The 17472-nt window shown below is 37.0% G+C and overlaps 1 protein-coding gene and 1 pseudogene across 1 annotated transcript; one reads left to right on the top strand and one right to left on the bottom strand.

The window, feature by feature from the left end:
• Nucleotides 1-415: 415 nt before the first annotated feature.
• On the bottom strand, nt 416-903 carry LOC132133346 (leucine-rich repeat-containing protein 10-like; annotated as a pseudogene).
• A 2941-nt stretch (nt 904-3844) lies between these two features.
• On the top strand, nt 3845-16990 carry LOC132133084 (CCR4-NOT transcription complex subunit 2-like). The gene is made up of 15 exons (XM_059545785.1): nt 3845-3982; nt 5014-5136; nt 9184-9256; nt 9381-9528; nt 9607-9786; nt 10666-10742; nt 10861-10986; nt 11167-11291; nt 11445-11565; nt 15134-15290; nt 15377-15438; nt 15518-15567; nt 15650-15750; nt 15862-16006; nt 16838-16990. The coding sequence occupies exons 2-15, from the start codon at nt 5026-5028 to the stop codon at nt 16922-16924; spliced, it is 1563 nt and encodes a 520-aa protein (XP_059401768.1). The 5' UTR covers nt 3845-3982; nt 5014-5025; the 3' UTR covers nt 16925-16990.
• Nucleotides 16991-17472: the final 482 nt, after the last annotated feature.

The raw sequence follows: 17472 nt of genomic DNA, 5'->3' as shown, positions 1-17472 counted from the left end.
TTTGATTGATTTGTTCTTTTATATTTTATAAATATCATGGTTTTATACTTTTATTATTTTGTTTATAATTGTGATAATAATATAGTTTGTGGGATACATTGAAATTATTTTCACGTATGTTCATTTACTATTAATTCATGTTTTATGTTACACTGTCGCTTATGTATTTACGAAGTTTATATGCTAGCAAAATTTTAACATAATTTCACATAATTTCTGAACATAATTTTAAGCTAAATTTGTTTGCTTCTAATTATACTTGTTCAATATAATGACCTCAGTATTTCCCCAGTCTTCCTCTGCAGTACAAAAACTCGTCAGTATCAGCATGCTCTTTGTATAGCAGCTTGATCTACCATTCTTGACTGATCTTCTTCACTCATTCTCTTCCAGTGATCCCTGCACCCTACTCCAGTCACTCGAGCTCAGCCGGTAATCTATGTAGCTGATTGTATCCCAAATGCATGGTCTTGATGTTGGGAAGCTCACATATTACTCGAGGAAACTTGGTGTAGAAATATGTCTCCAGCCACAAGGTTTTTAGCTCGGTGAGTTGCCACAGTTCCTTCAGCAGTCTGTACAGTCAGTTATTACCGAGATAGAGGATGTTTAGCTGAAAGAAGCTGCATACGACCAGAGGAAGCTCCTCGAAACAATTGAAGTCCAAGGCTAGAAGCTGGAGTTTCTGCAGGTTTTGCAGTTCTGGTGGCAGGTTGCTCAGGTGGTTGTCACTCAGGAAGAGTTTGACCAGTTCATCGAAGGCAGAAGCTCTGGCTGGAAGGAGACGTAACTACTCAGGTCTAGAATACGATCAAGGGACATCTCCTTCAAGTCGCCTACTAAGAAACGATGACATCTCTCTGAGTGCACGAAGGTGACAGCACCTCACACAACATTTCCCATCTTCTCTGTCCACATACATGTTCTCTTCAGAAGCAAAATAAAGGTTCATAAAATAAGGGTACATGGGACCATAAATGTCTTATGAATGGCACATTGAATAGACAAGATAAAAACTTGAATGTTCCTTTCGGCCTACCAGGTTGCAGAAAACATAGATCTTCATTTACTATCAAGCATTTTTGCCACAATGAATGAGACGATGGGCGGGAGTGTGGTGTTTCATGCTCCTGTGTTCAACTGACACTGCCCTGCCAGTCTCAGACAGCAGCAGAGATGACATCCCGCACGCTCCTTCCCATTCTAGCTAGCCTCCGTTTTGTTTGACAACAATTTGAAAGTCAACAAGAAGTTACGACTCCCGGCATCGCTTAGAGCACCTTTAAGGAATTTGAGGGTCATCTGAGACCTTCTATTTAAGCAATTATCTCAGTTAGGACCCTCTGCATAACAGAGACCACTCGAGTGCACCACCCCAAAGACAAGACTTGATCAGTTGGATAACCAGCAGAGGCTGTTTACCACAGTATTTGGATTTAGGATGTTTAAGAGTAGGAATGAGAAATAAATAATATAATATAAATATAAAAATATAATAATATTTATGATTTTAGATTTTAGAACATACATATATATATATATATATATATATATATATATATATATATATATATATTGGGGTGGAACAGTGCACAGATGTCACTGTTCGGTACGTAAGGTCATGGTTCGATACAATTTCGGTACAGCAGGGGAAAAAAGCTAATCTACTATGCTTGGTTTCTTTTAAATTATTTTGAACAGACAGTAGTACAAATTAAATTTTTCCCCCTGTGAAAATATTTAACATGATTACATTATTACATAAATAATCTGCAGTATGTATATACATACAAGGAATCAATTCTTGAAATATATTTGATTTAGTTTACAAATAACTCAAATGGCAGAAAGTGACATCCTATTTGTATTCTTTATTTTACAGAAGCACAATGATTTGTTTATATTGTGAGTGTACACAAATAAAAGCAGACCTTTATACAGTGACGCATTATTAATAAGACAATAAGTGCTTAAAGTTGATTCTGCTGGTATAAGGAAACAATTGAAGTGATCACGACGGCGCCCGTGCACACACATCTCCATTATTGCTAACTTGACAGAGCAATTGGTACTTTATCAAATATGAACGTGTTTATGTGTTTATTTTTGTTCTCAGTATTTTAATAGTATTTAATGATTATGAACATAAAAGCATTACAAAACAAATTAATAATGTACCATATATGAAACCTTTATTATAAAATATTCGCTGTAAGGCCTCATGCACCAAACCAAGGTGTCCATACTGTGACGGTTCGGTACGAATACATGTATCGTTCCACCTCTAATATACTTATATATTAAGACTGCACAATTAAACAGAATTTGGAGTTAAAAAATATGTTATTAAATGTTGTATTTTCACGTGCTCTCAGATGGAGCAGCTTTTACTACTCAGAGCCTTAGTTCACTTAGAAGATACGCAAACAGTTTTCATTATCGAGAACAATTTCATAGCATAGCTTGTCAGAGAACTGTTGCTCTGTGTAGTTAATGCTGCTCCACCTGAAAGCAGCTGATGGAGATTTACTGCTAATCACAGAACCGTCTTTACTGACTAAATGCTCATGACAATCGCAATTAATCGCGTTCGTTTAATCATGCAGCCCTATATATAAATATAGTTCTAGTTTCACCATTGAGATCAAACCAGACTTGAAGTTGTTTTTCGAACATTTTCTACACTTCAGATATAATTTTTCTCCCTATCAAAAATTAATATGGTTCCCTTAATCCAAAAGTCGTAAATCACTTCTATGGGTAAATGCAACACTTAATGATATTGCACTCCTAGTAGTCTATTAAAGGTCTCCAGTGATTTAGACTATATAACTGAGTACCCTCAAGTGCTGTCAGAAAGGCCTGAGTACCACTTCACATATGGACACAGACAGAAAGTAGGAAATGGGATCAAGTCATTTAACAACCACAACTAAATGTGATTTAAAATCTAAACGTTCAACATAAACCTCTGAGAGCTATTTAACCACTTATTTGAGGTTTTTCTAAGGGGTTGAGGTATAATATACATTAGAAATAGGAACCAAAATTTCAAACTGTGAAAAGCTTAAATCTGGATTCAGGCAGATTTGCTGAATGGAATGTATCTGTGAGTCTTGTACTGCGTGTGGAACTAACAGATGTCTTTCATAGATTTTGTTCACTCTAGATTTGTATATTGTTACATAAAAGCATATTTTACAAAGGATTATGAAATAAATATAGCATTATCATGCATACTGACCATATTTTCTGTTAGAAAAATTAAGATCATGACGAAATGCTACTAGCATGATACTCGTGGCTTTGGATTTATGACTAAAATATGGTCTTAGGTTAACATTATTCTAAGAAACCCCTTTAATGTGATGCAAGATCACCCAATCTGGCATTATTTTGTGATGATCACTGGCTAAATATATGTTATCAGTTATTTTTTTCAAGCTGCAGTTGAGTGTAAGTTGAGTGTAACATAGACCTAAACAGGCCATAGACTCATCAGCAAAATGTTTTACATCTCAATCTTAAAAACCCTTTTGTGTCAGACACATCAAATTATTGTGCAAATGTATGAATGCTTAATGCGTTAGCTGCATTTGGCTGCAGAATCACAGATGTAAAATCTATATTATAAATATTATGTATGATTATAAAATAATCTGCATTCTAAACAGGGTTTTTTAAATGACTGATTACAAAATATTATTATAAAATATTATAATTGCAAAATATCAGCTACTGAAACTGTGTGCCAATGATGTTGCAGATATAATCTGTTTAATCCCAATATAACATAATCAAAATCTCACAAGTGTCCTTTTGAGTATCTAATACACATCAGACAGTGTCCAGCACAATTTTCACTCTAGTATGAAATAAACTGAAGGTCAAGGGGTCAGAGGGTAAAGGCTATTCCCCCAGCATTCTCGCATGTAGGATACACAGCCATCTTGGATCTGCGAGGAGAGAGTAAATTAATGCGGTTAGTCAATTCCTTTTTCACCAAAAATACAGGCTTTCCATCGCATATACAGGGCCAGCTGAACAATTGCAGCGTTATGCGCATATCCAAGCAGATATGAAGTCGTTGAATGAAGGCATTGACATGTTTGCACAGCTTTACTGGTTTCTGTTTTTGTTCGAGGCCAGAGTTAGCCGACTAGCGTTGAGCGCTAACAAAAACAGACAGCCGAAACTCAGGCCTAAGCCATTTAAACAGATAGATACATGTATTATGCATGGACAGACATCTGTTATAAACCTAAAACACCACGGCTAGTATAGATTAGATGTTTCAATGTGTTCTGGTTTCTATTAAAACCTTTGTTTATGCCGAAAATGTGTTATTTTAAGCAGCTAAGTCACACAGCTAACGACAAAGCTAACTAGCTTTATATAACGTTAAATGAGAATATTTCGCGACATGCTGTTATTTATTTTATTTATTTCTACTTGTAATTATATTCATAACATGTAGGAACCAGTTTTAGTTTTATTAATAATGTTGCGGTAAATGGAAATGGGACTTTGTTGAAGTATCTGGCTAACGTTAGTAATTTATGTTTTTTTTCGTGGATTTAGCTGATGAATAAAATCCGTTTTTGTGAGTGTTGTCAGGTGTCAGTTTGCAAAGCGATATTTATATGTTTTTCAACCGTACGGCAAATATCTGCTTTGTTTTGAATGGATGAATACATTATTTATTTAACATCGTAACGCCATAGCAGGATTAAATGTTCTTATAGCATGAAACTAGTCGACTAGTTTCATCTAATTGTAATATTTAGGTGTAACCTGGGTTGACAAAATAGTCTGAACCTTTTTATAATGCCTTTTTATAATCCTTGGGTCTTGTTCTACAGTGGTAATTCATTATTTATTACAAGTTCTCAGTTGCACTGTATAGAAGAACTTGTTAATGATAGGTCTACTAGATGTGGGGAAAGATAGTCAAGTGTGATTTTGGGTCAGGAATTAAATATCTTGGTTTAAACCATCTCTTGTTTTCTGTAGGTGACAAACGGAATGTTCAGTGCAACGAGAAAGAAGTTTGGGGAGGGGGTCGAAAGTGACTACCCTGATGAGAGCTTGTACTATGCCCAGCAGTCAATGTTCCCGCATCGATCGGAGAAAGACGTAAGTTGATATTAGTTAAATGATGATGGTTATGTTAGTTGTGTCGAATGCTTTTGTGGACTGGAGGTCTGATAGACTGACAAATATTGGCATAATATTTTATATATTTTGGGTTTCGGGTTGGGGCGGGTAAAGAAGTTGTAACTTTATTTGCGTGGCGGGCAATACTTTTTTTTTTTTAATCCATGTATGTTGTGTGCAATTCCCTAAAGCCTATATTAAATATTTGGAATATCTATTTTCATATTTCATTAGGTACTTTGATAAGGTTACAGTATGAAGGCATATGTAGCAACGTAACTTGCATGATGTCTCTGATGCAAGGGTCGGGTTGGGGTGGGTCAATACATTTTACTTTATTTGCTGGGTGGGCTGGAGCAGGCCAAATAATTTCATAAGAGCAGGACCCGCGGGTTGGAAAAAAAACTCGACCCTTGCATCACTACTATGCGGTGGTGGCTTGAATCTGTTGAAAGGTGATTTAATGCTACGTTGTCACCTAGTTGGAGAGAGTCAATGCTAAGTAAATAAACAACAATGTCCCCATCTTTTACTTTCACAATGAGTTTATCATATTCGTTTGCTACATTAGTAGGGCCCTTTCCATGATTCTGATATATATATATATATATATATATATATATATAGACGGTGTCTGTAAATATTAAACTGGAAAAAAAGATATATTATTATTATTTATTAATTTTAGATGTTTACATTTGGAAAAGCTGTGCTTTCTGCATAAACCTGCTGGTTTGCCCTACACAGTTACCTTGTTTCAGGCAGTTATTACTACTACAATAACTAAACGTATTTACAATGGTTTTAATTTGTCTTACTGGTGCATTCTTCCTCAGTTTGACCCATTAATTATAGCCATTCAACATTACAGAATAATTGAAAGCTATTATTTTTAACATTTAATAGGCTCTGAAATATATAACAACTTTTAATTAATGTGATTTTAAAACAAACTTCACATAAACTATATTCTGCATAAACTATACAGATTAATCTTTATTGAAGCTATAAAAGTTAATCGGCAACTAGGACAGTCCAAGGATTTTTCTTTTTCTTTTGTTCTTTGAGTTACATCAATGACAGACTTCAGCAGGTTTCACTTTAAAATCAGCGCTGTCTCTTTAAAACCTGATTCACATGATGCTGATCTGACACACATCTTATTTTCTCCCAACTCGTTATGGTCATTTAAGACTTGAACTCATTTAAGACTACGTTTACAAGGTAACTCGCCAAAACCGCACATTTTGACATAATTGTGTGTGTTTTAGTCTGTTGAAATGCTACTGGTGTGCTGTAAGAAGCGGCTCAGCTTATGTCGAACAGCCAAACATGTAGCCTTTCAGACTACACTTCACTGTAGTGTTTAGGCGGCGTAACCCCAGGTATGTGTCGCCGCATTCTCGGGTTATAAAGAAGTGAAAAGTTAATCTTCCAAAATGAAGCAGCAAAATCTTCTCAGGTACAAGTTATTAGAACCATGTCAAAGGTCAAGCTGGCCAACACTGCTCTGACCTTATCAGTTTGTTTTTATCCTATTATTCACTTTGCTCTTGTGGTTTATGACAGAACAGCTAATAACTATGATCTTGTTTTTGGAAAATATTATTTTATTAAATTATGTCAGAAACAGAACCTCTTTAAAAAAAAAAAGTTGTTTTCACTTCATTGCATTGTTATAATTCATAAAAGTTGTACCCAACAACTGGTGACTGAAACTATTACATGGACTCGCCAACACTGATTTGTACTCTCATTTGGCGCTTGGCGAGTGTTAATTTTAGGTCCTGTATATATATATTGTGTTTATGTAAGCTATATACAGTACCAATCAAAAGTAGAGTTGTTCCGATTCCGATACTAGTATCGGAAATATCACCGATACCACAACAAATTCTGGCATCGGCGAGTACATGAACCCATATACCGATCCGATACCATTTTCTTAAACAAGACCTAGTTATGACCGCTAGCTTTGCCTTACCGCTGCACGGTTCTTCTTCGCTGCTCAGAATGCATTGAAAACACAGGAAGTTGTGCTGTGTTGCCACAAGCAACCCCTGTTTAGAGCAGCGAAGAAGAAATAAAAACGTGTTAGCAGCACTGATCTATATATCACTGGATCGCTCATCAAACTGCCAACAGACAGTGAAGCCGCTTCTATATTATAGATCAGTGGTTAGCAGTATGTCCGCCGTTTAGCAGTATTTCAGACTGGACCAACCAGACAGTAAAACGGCGACTAGGGATGCCACAAGTACTGGCAATTCACTACCAAGTCGGTGTTGAAAATTAAAAAATGTGATGATACCAGCGTCTCTGTAGTACCGCTAGTAAGTTTGAGTATATTCGTTACCCCCAGCTGCGTTCACTCGCTTCCGTGTTAGTCTAAGCGCAGGGCTCCAGACTGTAGCCGAATATATATACTAGTGTCTGTTAATATTAAACTGCAAAATACTATTTAAATATTACTCCTGCAAATTCTACATCTCTGTGGGAGACGGGCACAGATGCGCGGGAATTCACTGTTTTGTAGTCTCATTCCGTGTGTCACTATATGAGGACACGAACGCATATACCGTCACTTCATGAGAATTTACCATTTCATTTGAGAAAACTGTTCGATTTAACGTGAGTAAATTGACAATATATAAAGCTACTGTTGTAGCCTACAGTAGATTTAGCTATGTCTCTATGTAGTAATAATAATACGTCTCTATTAATAATAATAATTATGCCTAGACGGTTTCTTGTTTTTTACTTGTTTTGTTGTAAAGAGATTATCTGATTAATATATCATTTTTTATATTCCTAGACTTATTTGTTGCAGTTTTTTACAGTTATATTGTAAAATACAGTTATATACAGTTATATTGTAAAACTAAAATACCTTTTTTAGTTTGTGGTGTTAGATTTTTGGCTGCATTTGAAGTTCTTTTTCGCTTAAGAAAATAAATAATATTACTGTCAAATTCATGTCAGATAATAAAAATACTGTTAATGAATACAGTAGTTCACCATGTATTTGTTCATGTTTTATTAAGGGATAAGTCTGAAGCACACCATAAAATAATTCTAGCATTTTACACAGGGCTAGTAGTATATAGAGCTGTATATACAGATACACACCCGGGTATCGGATTCAGTACTCGGTATCGGCCGATACCCTGAGCCCAGGTATCGTATCAGGGAAGAGAAAAAGGGTATCGGAACATCTCTAGTCAAAAGTTTGGACACATGAATGGGTGCCGTTTTATGAGAACTGAACTGGAAGTTGTGATGAACTGAATTTCGTCTCATTCATGGCAGCATTACAGTGATAAAATACACAGATGAAGCAAATACACATCTAATGTGCGTCATTTGTCTTTAATTGTTGAATTGGCTAAAAAAAAGTGTTTTGTCAGTAAGTGAAATATAGAGAGATAAATGTTTCTGAGACATATACAGTACTCTTCAAATTTATTTTTAAGAAATTGTTTTAATTCTGAAAGATTGTATTAATTTGATCCAGATTGTCAGTAAAGACACTGTTCTTTTAAACTTTTTATTCATGAAATAGTGAAAAGAAATCAGTTTACACAAAGATATTAAACAGCACAGCTGTTTTTCAACATTTATAATAATAATAAGTGTTTTCTTGAGCTCCAAATCAGTATATTATAATGATTTCTAAAGGATCATGTGACATTGGAGACTGGAGTAATAATGCTGAAAATTCAGCTTTGCATTACAGGAATAAATTATATTTTAAAATATATTAAAATAGAAAATGTTTCATTTAAATTATAATAATGTTTAATGATATTACTGTATTTTTGATCAAATAAATGCCGACTGGGTGATCATAAACTATATTCAAAAACATGGAAAAACTCTTACTGACCACAAACATTTGAGTTGTAATCTATATGTAAATATAAATGTGTAAATGTCTTTCTAATGTCTGTGTCTAATTTGTTGCCACATAATGTTTGCCAAGCATGCCAAATCAAGTGAGATGTTTTATCTTCTCTTTGTTTTCAGATGCTGCCATCTCCCTCGCCGTCATCGTCAGGTCAATTGTCACAGCTTGGTGCGAGTTTGTATGGTCCTCAAAGTGAGTACAAGTCTTCAGCCCAGTTTATAGTACTGAAAAGTTTTTGTGCTGCTAATAAAAACACAATATACTCTGATTCTAAGCACCATTCGATCCGTGTTTCTCTGCCTGACTCATTTTGTAGGTGCACTAGGTTTCTCAATACGAGGCATGAGCAACAACAACCCTCAATTAAACCGGAGTTTAACACAAGGCACTCAGTTACCGAGCCATAGCACCCCAACAACAGGCGTCCCAACAATGTCCCTTCACACACCACCTTCGCCGAACAGGTATGCCATCTCCTCTGCATGATATATGTTGATATATGATGTGATCTGCTTAATCCCGGCTTTGCTGATGTTCCGCAGAGGCATCCTGCCTATGAACTCCAGGAACATGATGAGTTCACAGGTAGGGCAGGGCATGGGCATGAGCGGCAGGACCAACAGTATGGGCAGCTCTGGCCTGGGTAGCCCTAACCGCAGCTCTCCTAGCATTATCTGCATGCCTAAGCAGCAGCCAGCACGCCAGCCATTCACCATCAACAGGTAAGACTGGCCAAACGAGAGGGAGTAAACACTGGTAAGGCTTTTTAAAACTGTCAGTAAGGATTAAGAGTTGGGCTAGTAGTTTTTGAACAGCCCAAAAATATAATAGAATAAACATTACAGTTATATGAATGTAATTGTATGTTTATTTTACTAATTTTAAATGTATACTTTTAATTTTAAATTGATTACATTTTTTATTTGCAATAATTGCTGAAAGTTGCGCTTTTATCATTAAACAGGAAGCTCAAGAACAGAAATAAAACACTAAAAAAAAAAAAAGATTATTTATGATTGGTTTGTACATTTAGCCAATTCTGATACAACCAAGACTGTCCCAAGTCGTTCTGTGTCAGCAAAATTAAAAGGTTTACAAGTAGAATTCATAAATGTCATAGAAAACCAAATGTGTAAGTCTGCAAAGCATTAAAATGCATGTATGTAGTTAAAAAAGTAAGATATCAATCCCAAGCTTTAGACTGTAGTGGAAGATTTTTTATGTTTTTGAAAGAAGTCTCTTTTGCTCACCAAAGCTGCATTTATTTGAACAAAAATACAGTCAAACTGCAATATTGTGAAATATTATTACAATTTAAAATAACTGTTTTTGTTAGAATATATTTGAAGATGCACAACGGTTTGTGATATTTTATAAGGTCCTCTTTTTTTAGGAACATTATGGCTTGTGCACACTGAAAGCTTGAAATCTCCTTTGTTTATTGCTCAAATTAAAGATGATGTTAAAAAGTGGCTTCTCATAATCTTAAATACATATAATGTATTTTAATTAACTTTCACCTTAGACCAAGATAAGGCCAAACAAGACAGATTAAGAGTGACCTTAACAAAAGGGTCAAATCCTCATGTGTGTCATTGTAGTATGTCAGGATTTGGAATGGGCCGGAGCCAGGGGTTTGGCATGAACTCCTTACCCAATAACATCTTCAACGGGACAGGTGAGTGCTGTATGGAGCGTGCTTTGTGATGATACACCATGAAGGGAACCATGACGCTTAAATTGTGTTCTGGAGAGAGAAAGAACTCATCATTTTATTCTTTCCACTATTGTGGTAGATGGGAGTGAAAATGTGACCGGAATAGACCTCTCAGAATTCCCAGCACTTGCAGACAGAAGTCGGAGGGAGGGAAATGGCAACCCTACACCGTTGCATAATCCGCTGGCTGGAAGGGCACCTTATGGTACGAGTTCATTTTACACAGTCGCATTACTTGGCTGAAATCGAAACCCTCTTAGACTTTGATTAAGCATGCTTTTTCTTCAAATGATGATGTGTTGTAAATGCATGACAAGGTCAGTGGTTTTATTTTGATTTCCTCACAATAACCCACAAACCTTTGTTAAAATGCATCTCTTCATAGTTGGAATGGTCACAAAGCCATCGAACGAACAGTCGCAGGACTTTTCCATTCACAACGAAGACTTCCCAGCCCTGCCAGGGCCCAACTACAAGGACTCAACATTGAGCACGGATGAAAGCAAATCAGTCAGTATTGCCTGAATTTGATCTTTCATAAGCTTCAGAGAACAATTGCTTAAATAACATGTGACATTGTTTTGCAGGATGGGTAAGGATGTGCGGCTGTTAAAATTTAAGTGATGATTGCTTGACCGTTAACTCATTGTGGTGTCTCCACAGAGCTTGAACTCTTCAGGAAAGGGCAGCTCAAGTGCAGATGGACCCAAGTTTCCCGGCGACAAGACATCATCAGCACAGAATAACAACCAGCAAAAGAAGGGGATCCAGGTGTTGCCTGATGGTGAGGCTCTCTAGCAACATACACCACTGTATTTCAGACAACTGCCAAAAGCATGCCTGCTGAATAAAACAAACCATGTGCAAGTTTTTTATTCAAGAATCTGTTCCAGAAGGATTCCCAACAGTCAGGGTTCCCAGTTCAGGGACATAATGCACACATTTTCGCCAATCTAATGTTAATTTTGAGTACCTATGTATTAGTATTGCATCCTTCATATCTTCGAAGAGTCTTTACTTTTATCAGATTTATAAAAGAAAGATACAGCTTTACAATTCTTTCCGAAAACAGCAGAGCTCCTGGAGGTGTGCCGTGTGCGGATCATAAGAGTCACGGACCAATTGGCAACAAAACACAGAAGTTTGATGCAGTTTTACTCGTCGCCTCATTCCAGCTCATGACCTGGATTTTTTTAGCACTGGGACTGCTCCATCTTTCAGTATCAAACAATCTGCAAATCCAGCATCTAACTGGGTCTTGTTTATAAAACATTTGTCACTGAAAAACAGGAACAAACACACCTGTGAAACTCTGTAGCTGTCCTGGAAAAACAAACTGCATTGACTGTTCCCTTAATGCTGGGTTCTTTGTAGCGCTGCCGACGACTCCCTTAGCCCTAATCAAGCACGTTGATGGGTGCTCGCGCTCGCTTTATTTGCTGTGTGCTCACACTCTTCTGGAAGAAGTGCCCATACAAGGAGTTCTGCTCTCTATGACATCATAAAGAGCCATGCTCGAAAAAACTTTCAGAAACTTATTCAAACCCCGAAGGAGAATATTTGGCACAGAAATACTCCGTCATATGTCCAAATCGTTTTTTTTTAAACTGGCCATGTTTAGCATGAGAATGCAACTCTTTAACAGTGTAAATAACTCAGAATACATGAAATAGCATTAGGACCCACCTTTTGAAAAATTTAAAAATAATAATGATAATAATAATTCCAACTCCAATGGAAATCCTTAACATCTTAAATCATCATTAAATAATGGAAATTTTTATTATAAATCAAAATAACTTACAACATAAAAATATATTTTTATATAAAATAATTTCAATTTAAATGTTAATGAATGATAAAGTAAAAAGACACATCGTTCCTTATTTAAAAATAATCAGTAGTTTTTATTGTGACCAAAACAATTGTGTATAAATTGGCCTGTAATATATGTACAGTCGTGGCCAAAAGTTTTGAGAATTACATAAATATTGAAAATTGGAAAAGTTGCTGCTTAAGTTTTTATAATAGCAATTTGCATATACTCCAGAATGTTATGAAGAGTGATCAGATGAATTGCATAGTCCTTCTTTGCCATGAAAATTAACTTAATCCCAAAAAAACCTTTCCACTGCATTTCATTGCTGTCATTAAAGGACCTGCTGAGATCATTTCAGTAATCGTCTTGTTAACTCAGGTGAGAATGTTGACGAGCACAAGGCTGGAGATCATTATGTCAGGCTGATTGGGTTAGAATGGCAGACTTGACATGTTAAAAGGAGGGTGATGCTTGAAATCATTGTTCTTCCATTGTTAACCATGGTGACCTGCAAAGAAACGCATGCAACCATCTTTGCGTTGCATAAAAATTTCTTCACAGGCAAGGATATTGTGGCTACTAAGATTGCACCTAAGGTCCTATAAGTTCTTGATGATCCTATATTTATAGGATCATCAAGAACTTCAAGGAAAGAGGTTCAATTCTTGTAAAGAAGGCTTCAGGGCGTCCAAGAAAGTCCAGCAAGCGCCAGGATCGTCTCCTAAAGAGGATTCAGCTGCGGGATCGGAGTGCCACCAGTGCAGAGCTTGCTCAGGAATGGCAGCAGGCAGGTGTGAGCGCATCTGCACGCACAGTGAGGCCAAGACTTTTAGAAGATGGCCTGGTGTCAAGAAGGGCAGCAAAGAAGCCACTTCTCTCCAAAAAAAACATCAGGGACAGATTGATCTTTTGCAGAAAGTATAGTGAATGGACTGCTGAGGACTGGGGCAAAGTCATATTCTCTGATGAAGCCCCTTTCCGATTGTTTGGGGCATCTGGAAAAAGGCTTGTCCGGAGAAGAAAAGGTGAGCGCTACCATCAGTCCTGTGTCATGCCAACAGTAAAGCATCCTGACACCATTCATGTGTGGGGTTGCTTCTCATCCAAGGGAGTGGGCTCACTCACAATTCTGCCCAAAAACACAGCCATGAATAAAGAATGGTACCAAAACACCCTCAAACAGCAACGTCTTCCAACAATCCAACAACTGTTTGGTGAAGAACAATGCATTTTCCAGCACGATGGAGCACTGTGCCATAAGGCAAAAGTGATACCTAAGTGGCTCGGGGACCAGAATGTTGAAATTTTGGGTCCATGGCCTGGAATCTCCCCAGATCTTAATCCCATTGAGAACTTGTGGTCAATCCTCAAGAGGCGGGTGGACAAACAAAAACCCACTAATTCTGACAAACTCCAAGAAGTGATTATGAAAGAATGGGTTGCTATCAGTCAGGATTTGGCCCAGAAGTTGATTGAGAGTGTAATGAATTAAACCTTTGTATTCATCCGGAAAAAGGAGGCGGGAACCGGCGGACAATCAAACAACATTTTAATAAAACAAAATAAACACAAAACAGCGCACCAGCCCCTCACGGACGACTAGTGCGCGCAAATAAAAACCAAAACACAACTAAAAGCCCAGGCCTGGTCCCCTCTCGTCCTTCACTGTCGTCGCTCCAGTTTTATATCCTTCCATCTCCTCCGTGGGCCTCGAGACCGGTGGGTTGAACAGGTGTAGCTCATCTCCAATCACTCCACCGGCCTCGCTCCCATGTCCCTCGGCCCCGCCCCACTCGTCACAGAGAGCATGCCCAGTCGAATTGCAGAAGTCCTGAAAAAGAAGGGCCAACACTGCAAATACTGACTCTTTGCATAAATGTCATGTAATTGTCGATAAAAGCCTTTGAAACGTATGAAGTGCTTGTAATTATATTTCAGTACATCACAGAAACAACTGAAACAAAGATCTAAAAGCAGTTTAGCAGCAAACATTTTTGAAAACTAATATTTATGTAATTCTCAAAACTTTTGGCCACGACTGTACAATAATATGATATACAAATATGTATTATTTGTAGGTAGCTAGGTTAAGAGTAACTAAAATAAAATTACACTAGAATTCTGAATATTTAATCTGACCAGAAACAGTTATTTTTTTGGACCATTGGAATAATATATTTTTATTAATATTTTGAATTTGAGTGTTTTGAGGGTTTTGTTGTAGTGTAAGTTTTAGGAATTTCATTATTTGTTTTTGTCATTTTTTTTTTCATTTTTGTCTATATAGTTTTTATTCCTTTTTTTCATTCAGTTTTAGTTATGAAGATGATTGACTGAGTGATCTGAGTGACCTTGGCAACTAGCTGAAATAAAATACTTTAAAAAAGTTTAATTGACTAGAAAATCCTTTTTGCACAAATCAAAAAATTCTGCATCTGCTGGAAAATTAATGGAAATGATTTGATCAAAAGATGTAGAACCCCTGTTCACCGGACACTCAATCACATTTGACATTTATTCTCTTCTTTTCTAGGCAAGGTAACTAACATTCCCTCAGGAATGGTGACGGATCAGTTTGGGATGATTGGACTCCTGACATTCATCCGGGCAGCTGAGACGGACCCTGGGATGGTTCACCTGGCTTTAGGAAGCGACCTAACAACACTAGGACTCAACCTCAACTCTCCAGAGTGAGATATTTTCTTTTGTTCCAAATGAATGATTACTTGACATTATTCTCTTTTTGTCCACACATTAATTTTATTTTAACGTGTAGGAATCTGTATCCTAAGTTTGCATCTCCCTGGGCTTCAGCTCCATGTCGACCACAAGACATCGGTAAGAGTTCATTTGACCTAATCTCTAGAGATGACCAACTCATTTTGGCTCTTCAGTAATAAATGCAATTGTTTTTTAGACTTCCATGTTCCCTCAGAGTACTTAACCAACATTCACATAAGGGACAAGGTGAGGTTATATACACGTCAATAAAACCAGACTGAAATTGTTATATGTGGATCTCGCTGACCTCATAATGTGCTCTGTACAGCTGGCTGCAATAAAACTGGGACGATACGGTGAAGACCTGCTGTTTTACCTCTACTACATGAACGGAGGAGACCTCTTACAACTCCTCGCTGCTGTTGAGCTGTACGTCCTGTTGATCAAGTCGTTCGAGGAATCTTTGTCCAGACAGTTTTGCTGGTAACCAACCAATGGCTGAAGTTGAAAGGTTAAATGGAACATTTTGTTTGTTTGCAGCTTCAACCGGGACTGGCGGTACCATAAAGAAGAAAGGGTTTGGATCACAAGAGCACCTGGCATGGAGCCCACGCTAAAGACCAACACCTACGAGAGAGGAACATACTACTTCTTTGATTGTCATAACTGGAGGAAGGTCGCTAAGGTAAAGATACTGAATTCGGTGTCCTCCTTCAGCTACAGACACTTGCTCATATGGGTAAATAAACCTAACATCTGGTTTGTGCAGCAGAAAAAAATATTATAGTAATGACATGGAATGTTAATAATAGTGCTGAACAATACAAGTTTGTAAATGATATGATGCAAGCTATCTCAAGATACAATAACTAGAGAGCAGGATGCTCCATATAATGATTAAATAAACACGATACAATATAATAAAAGCAAATGATATGTTCATCCATTTGTAAAATGTTAATTTTGAGAATCTTTATTCAAACATTATAATTTTTCTCCTGAAAATTTTAGACTTTTTCAGATTATCATTAGTATTATGTGTTAGAATTTAGATATTTTGGATATTACATTATATATTATATTATTATCGTAAATTATTATAAAAATGCATTTTTCTCTGAAGATGTGTACAATGTACTGTGGAGATGGCAAGTCAACATTGTTAACTTCATCTTTGCAGCCTTACTGACCCAGAAAACACTAGTTTATTAATAAATAATTACAAAATCTCCTTACTATATTTTCAGGCACATTCATAGTCATTACTTTTGCAGGTGCTTTGCGGCAAGCTTTAAATGGCTGCGCTTGAGCGTGGGATAGGCTATCTATGAAAGGCTTATATACTTAAGTAATTAAATTAATAGAAATGTGATTAGTCGACTAATCGCTTGAATGACTATTGGTTGTGTGTGTGTGTGTGTGTGTGTATATATAATATCTCACTGAATATTGAAATAAAGTTTGTTTGTATATAAGTGTACATGAACATCAGTTTTGTGGTTTTCTGTGGTCTCAGGAGTTTCACCTGGAATACGACAAGCTAGAGGAGCGGCCTCACGTGCCCACCACCTTCAATTACAATCCGGCCCAGCAGGCCTTCTGAAGCAGAGTCCGTCAGCGGCAACAGACAGCCAGCCGACCTGCCTGACCACAAAAACCTGGTTTTATTCCTCAAGAACTGAGAACTCGGGGGAGGGGCCCTGCCTTACAAATTATGTGCTGCCCAAACACAAAACCTCTTTATATTTTCATTCTGTTTTTAAATTCCCCTCTTACGTTTTTTTTTCTTCTTCTCCCTCCATTTCATTTCGAGCAGGGTCAATGTTTTGTTTACTCCTCTGATGGAAAGCCCCTTTTGGTGTTTGCCTGGAGTCTTTGAAGTTGCAGTACAGCACACAAACACATCCATTGGTATTAAAGAAAAACGCAGTTTGCGCTTTGTTTTCCGAAGTGCACTGCGCTAACAAACAGGACAGACACAAAGACAAATCCAATACATGTGAATACACAAGGGCAAAAGAAAATGCAATGTTCATTGTTGCACTATTTAGTAATAAAAGAACACAAAAATTGTTTTCTGTTTTTTTTTTTTTTTTTTTATGTGGGAAACTTGCTTCTCTCCTGTCGTCGTTTGGAAGGACGTGCAGCCCT

Source organism: Carassius carassius, chromosome 50 (genome assembly GCF_963082965.1).
Source record: "Carassius carassius chromosome 50, fCarCar2.1, whole genome shotgun sequence".
In the NCBI taxonomy this organism is placed as follows: domain Eukaryota; kingdom Metazoa; phylum Chordata; class Actinopteri; order Cypriniformes; family Cyprinidae; genus Carassius; species Carassius carassius.
This window is presented reverse-complemented; position numbering and strand designations above follow the sequence as displayed.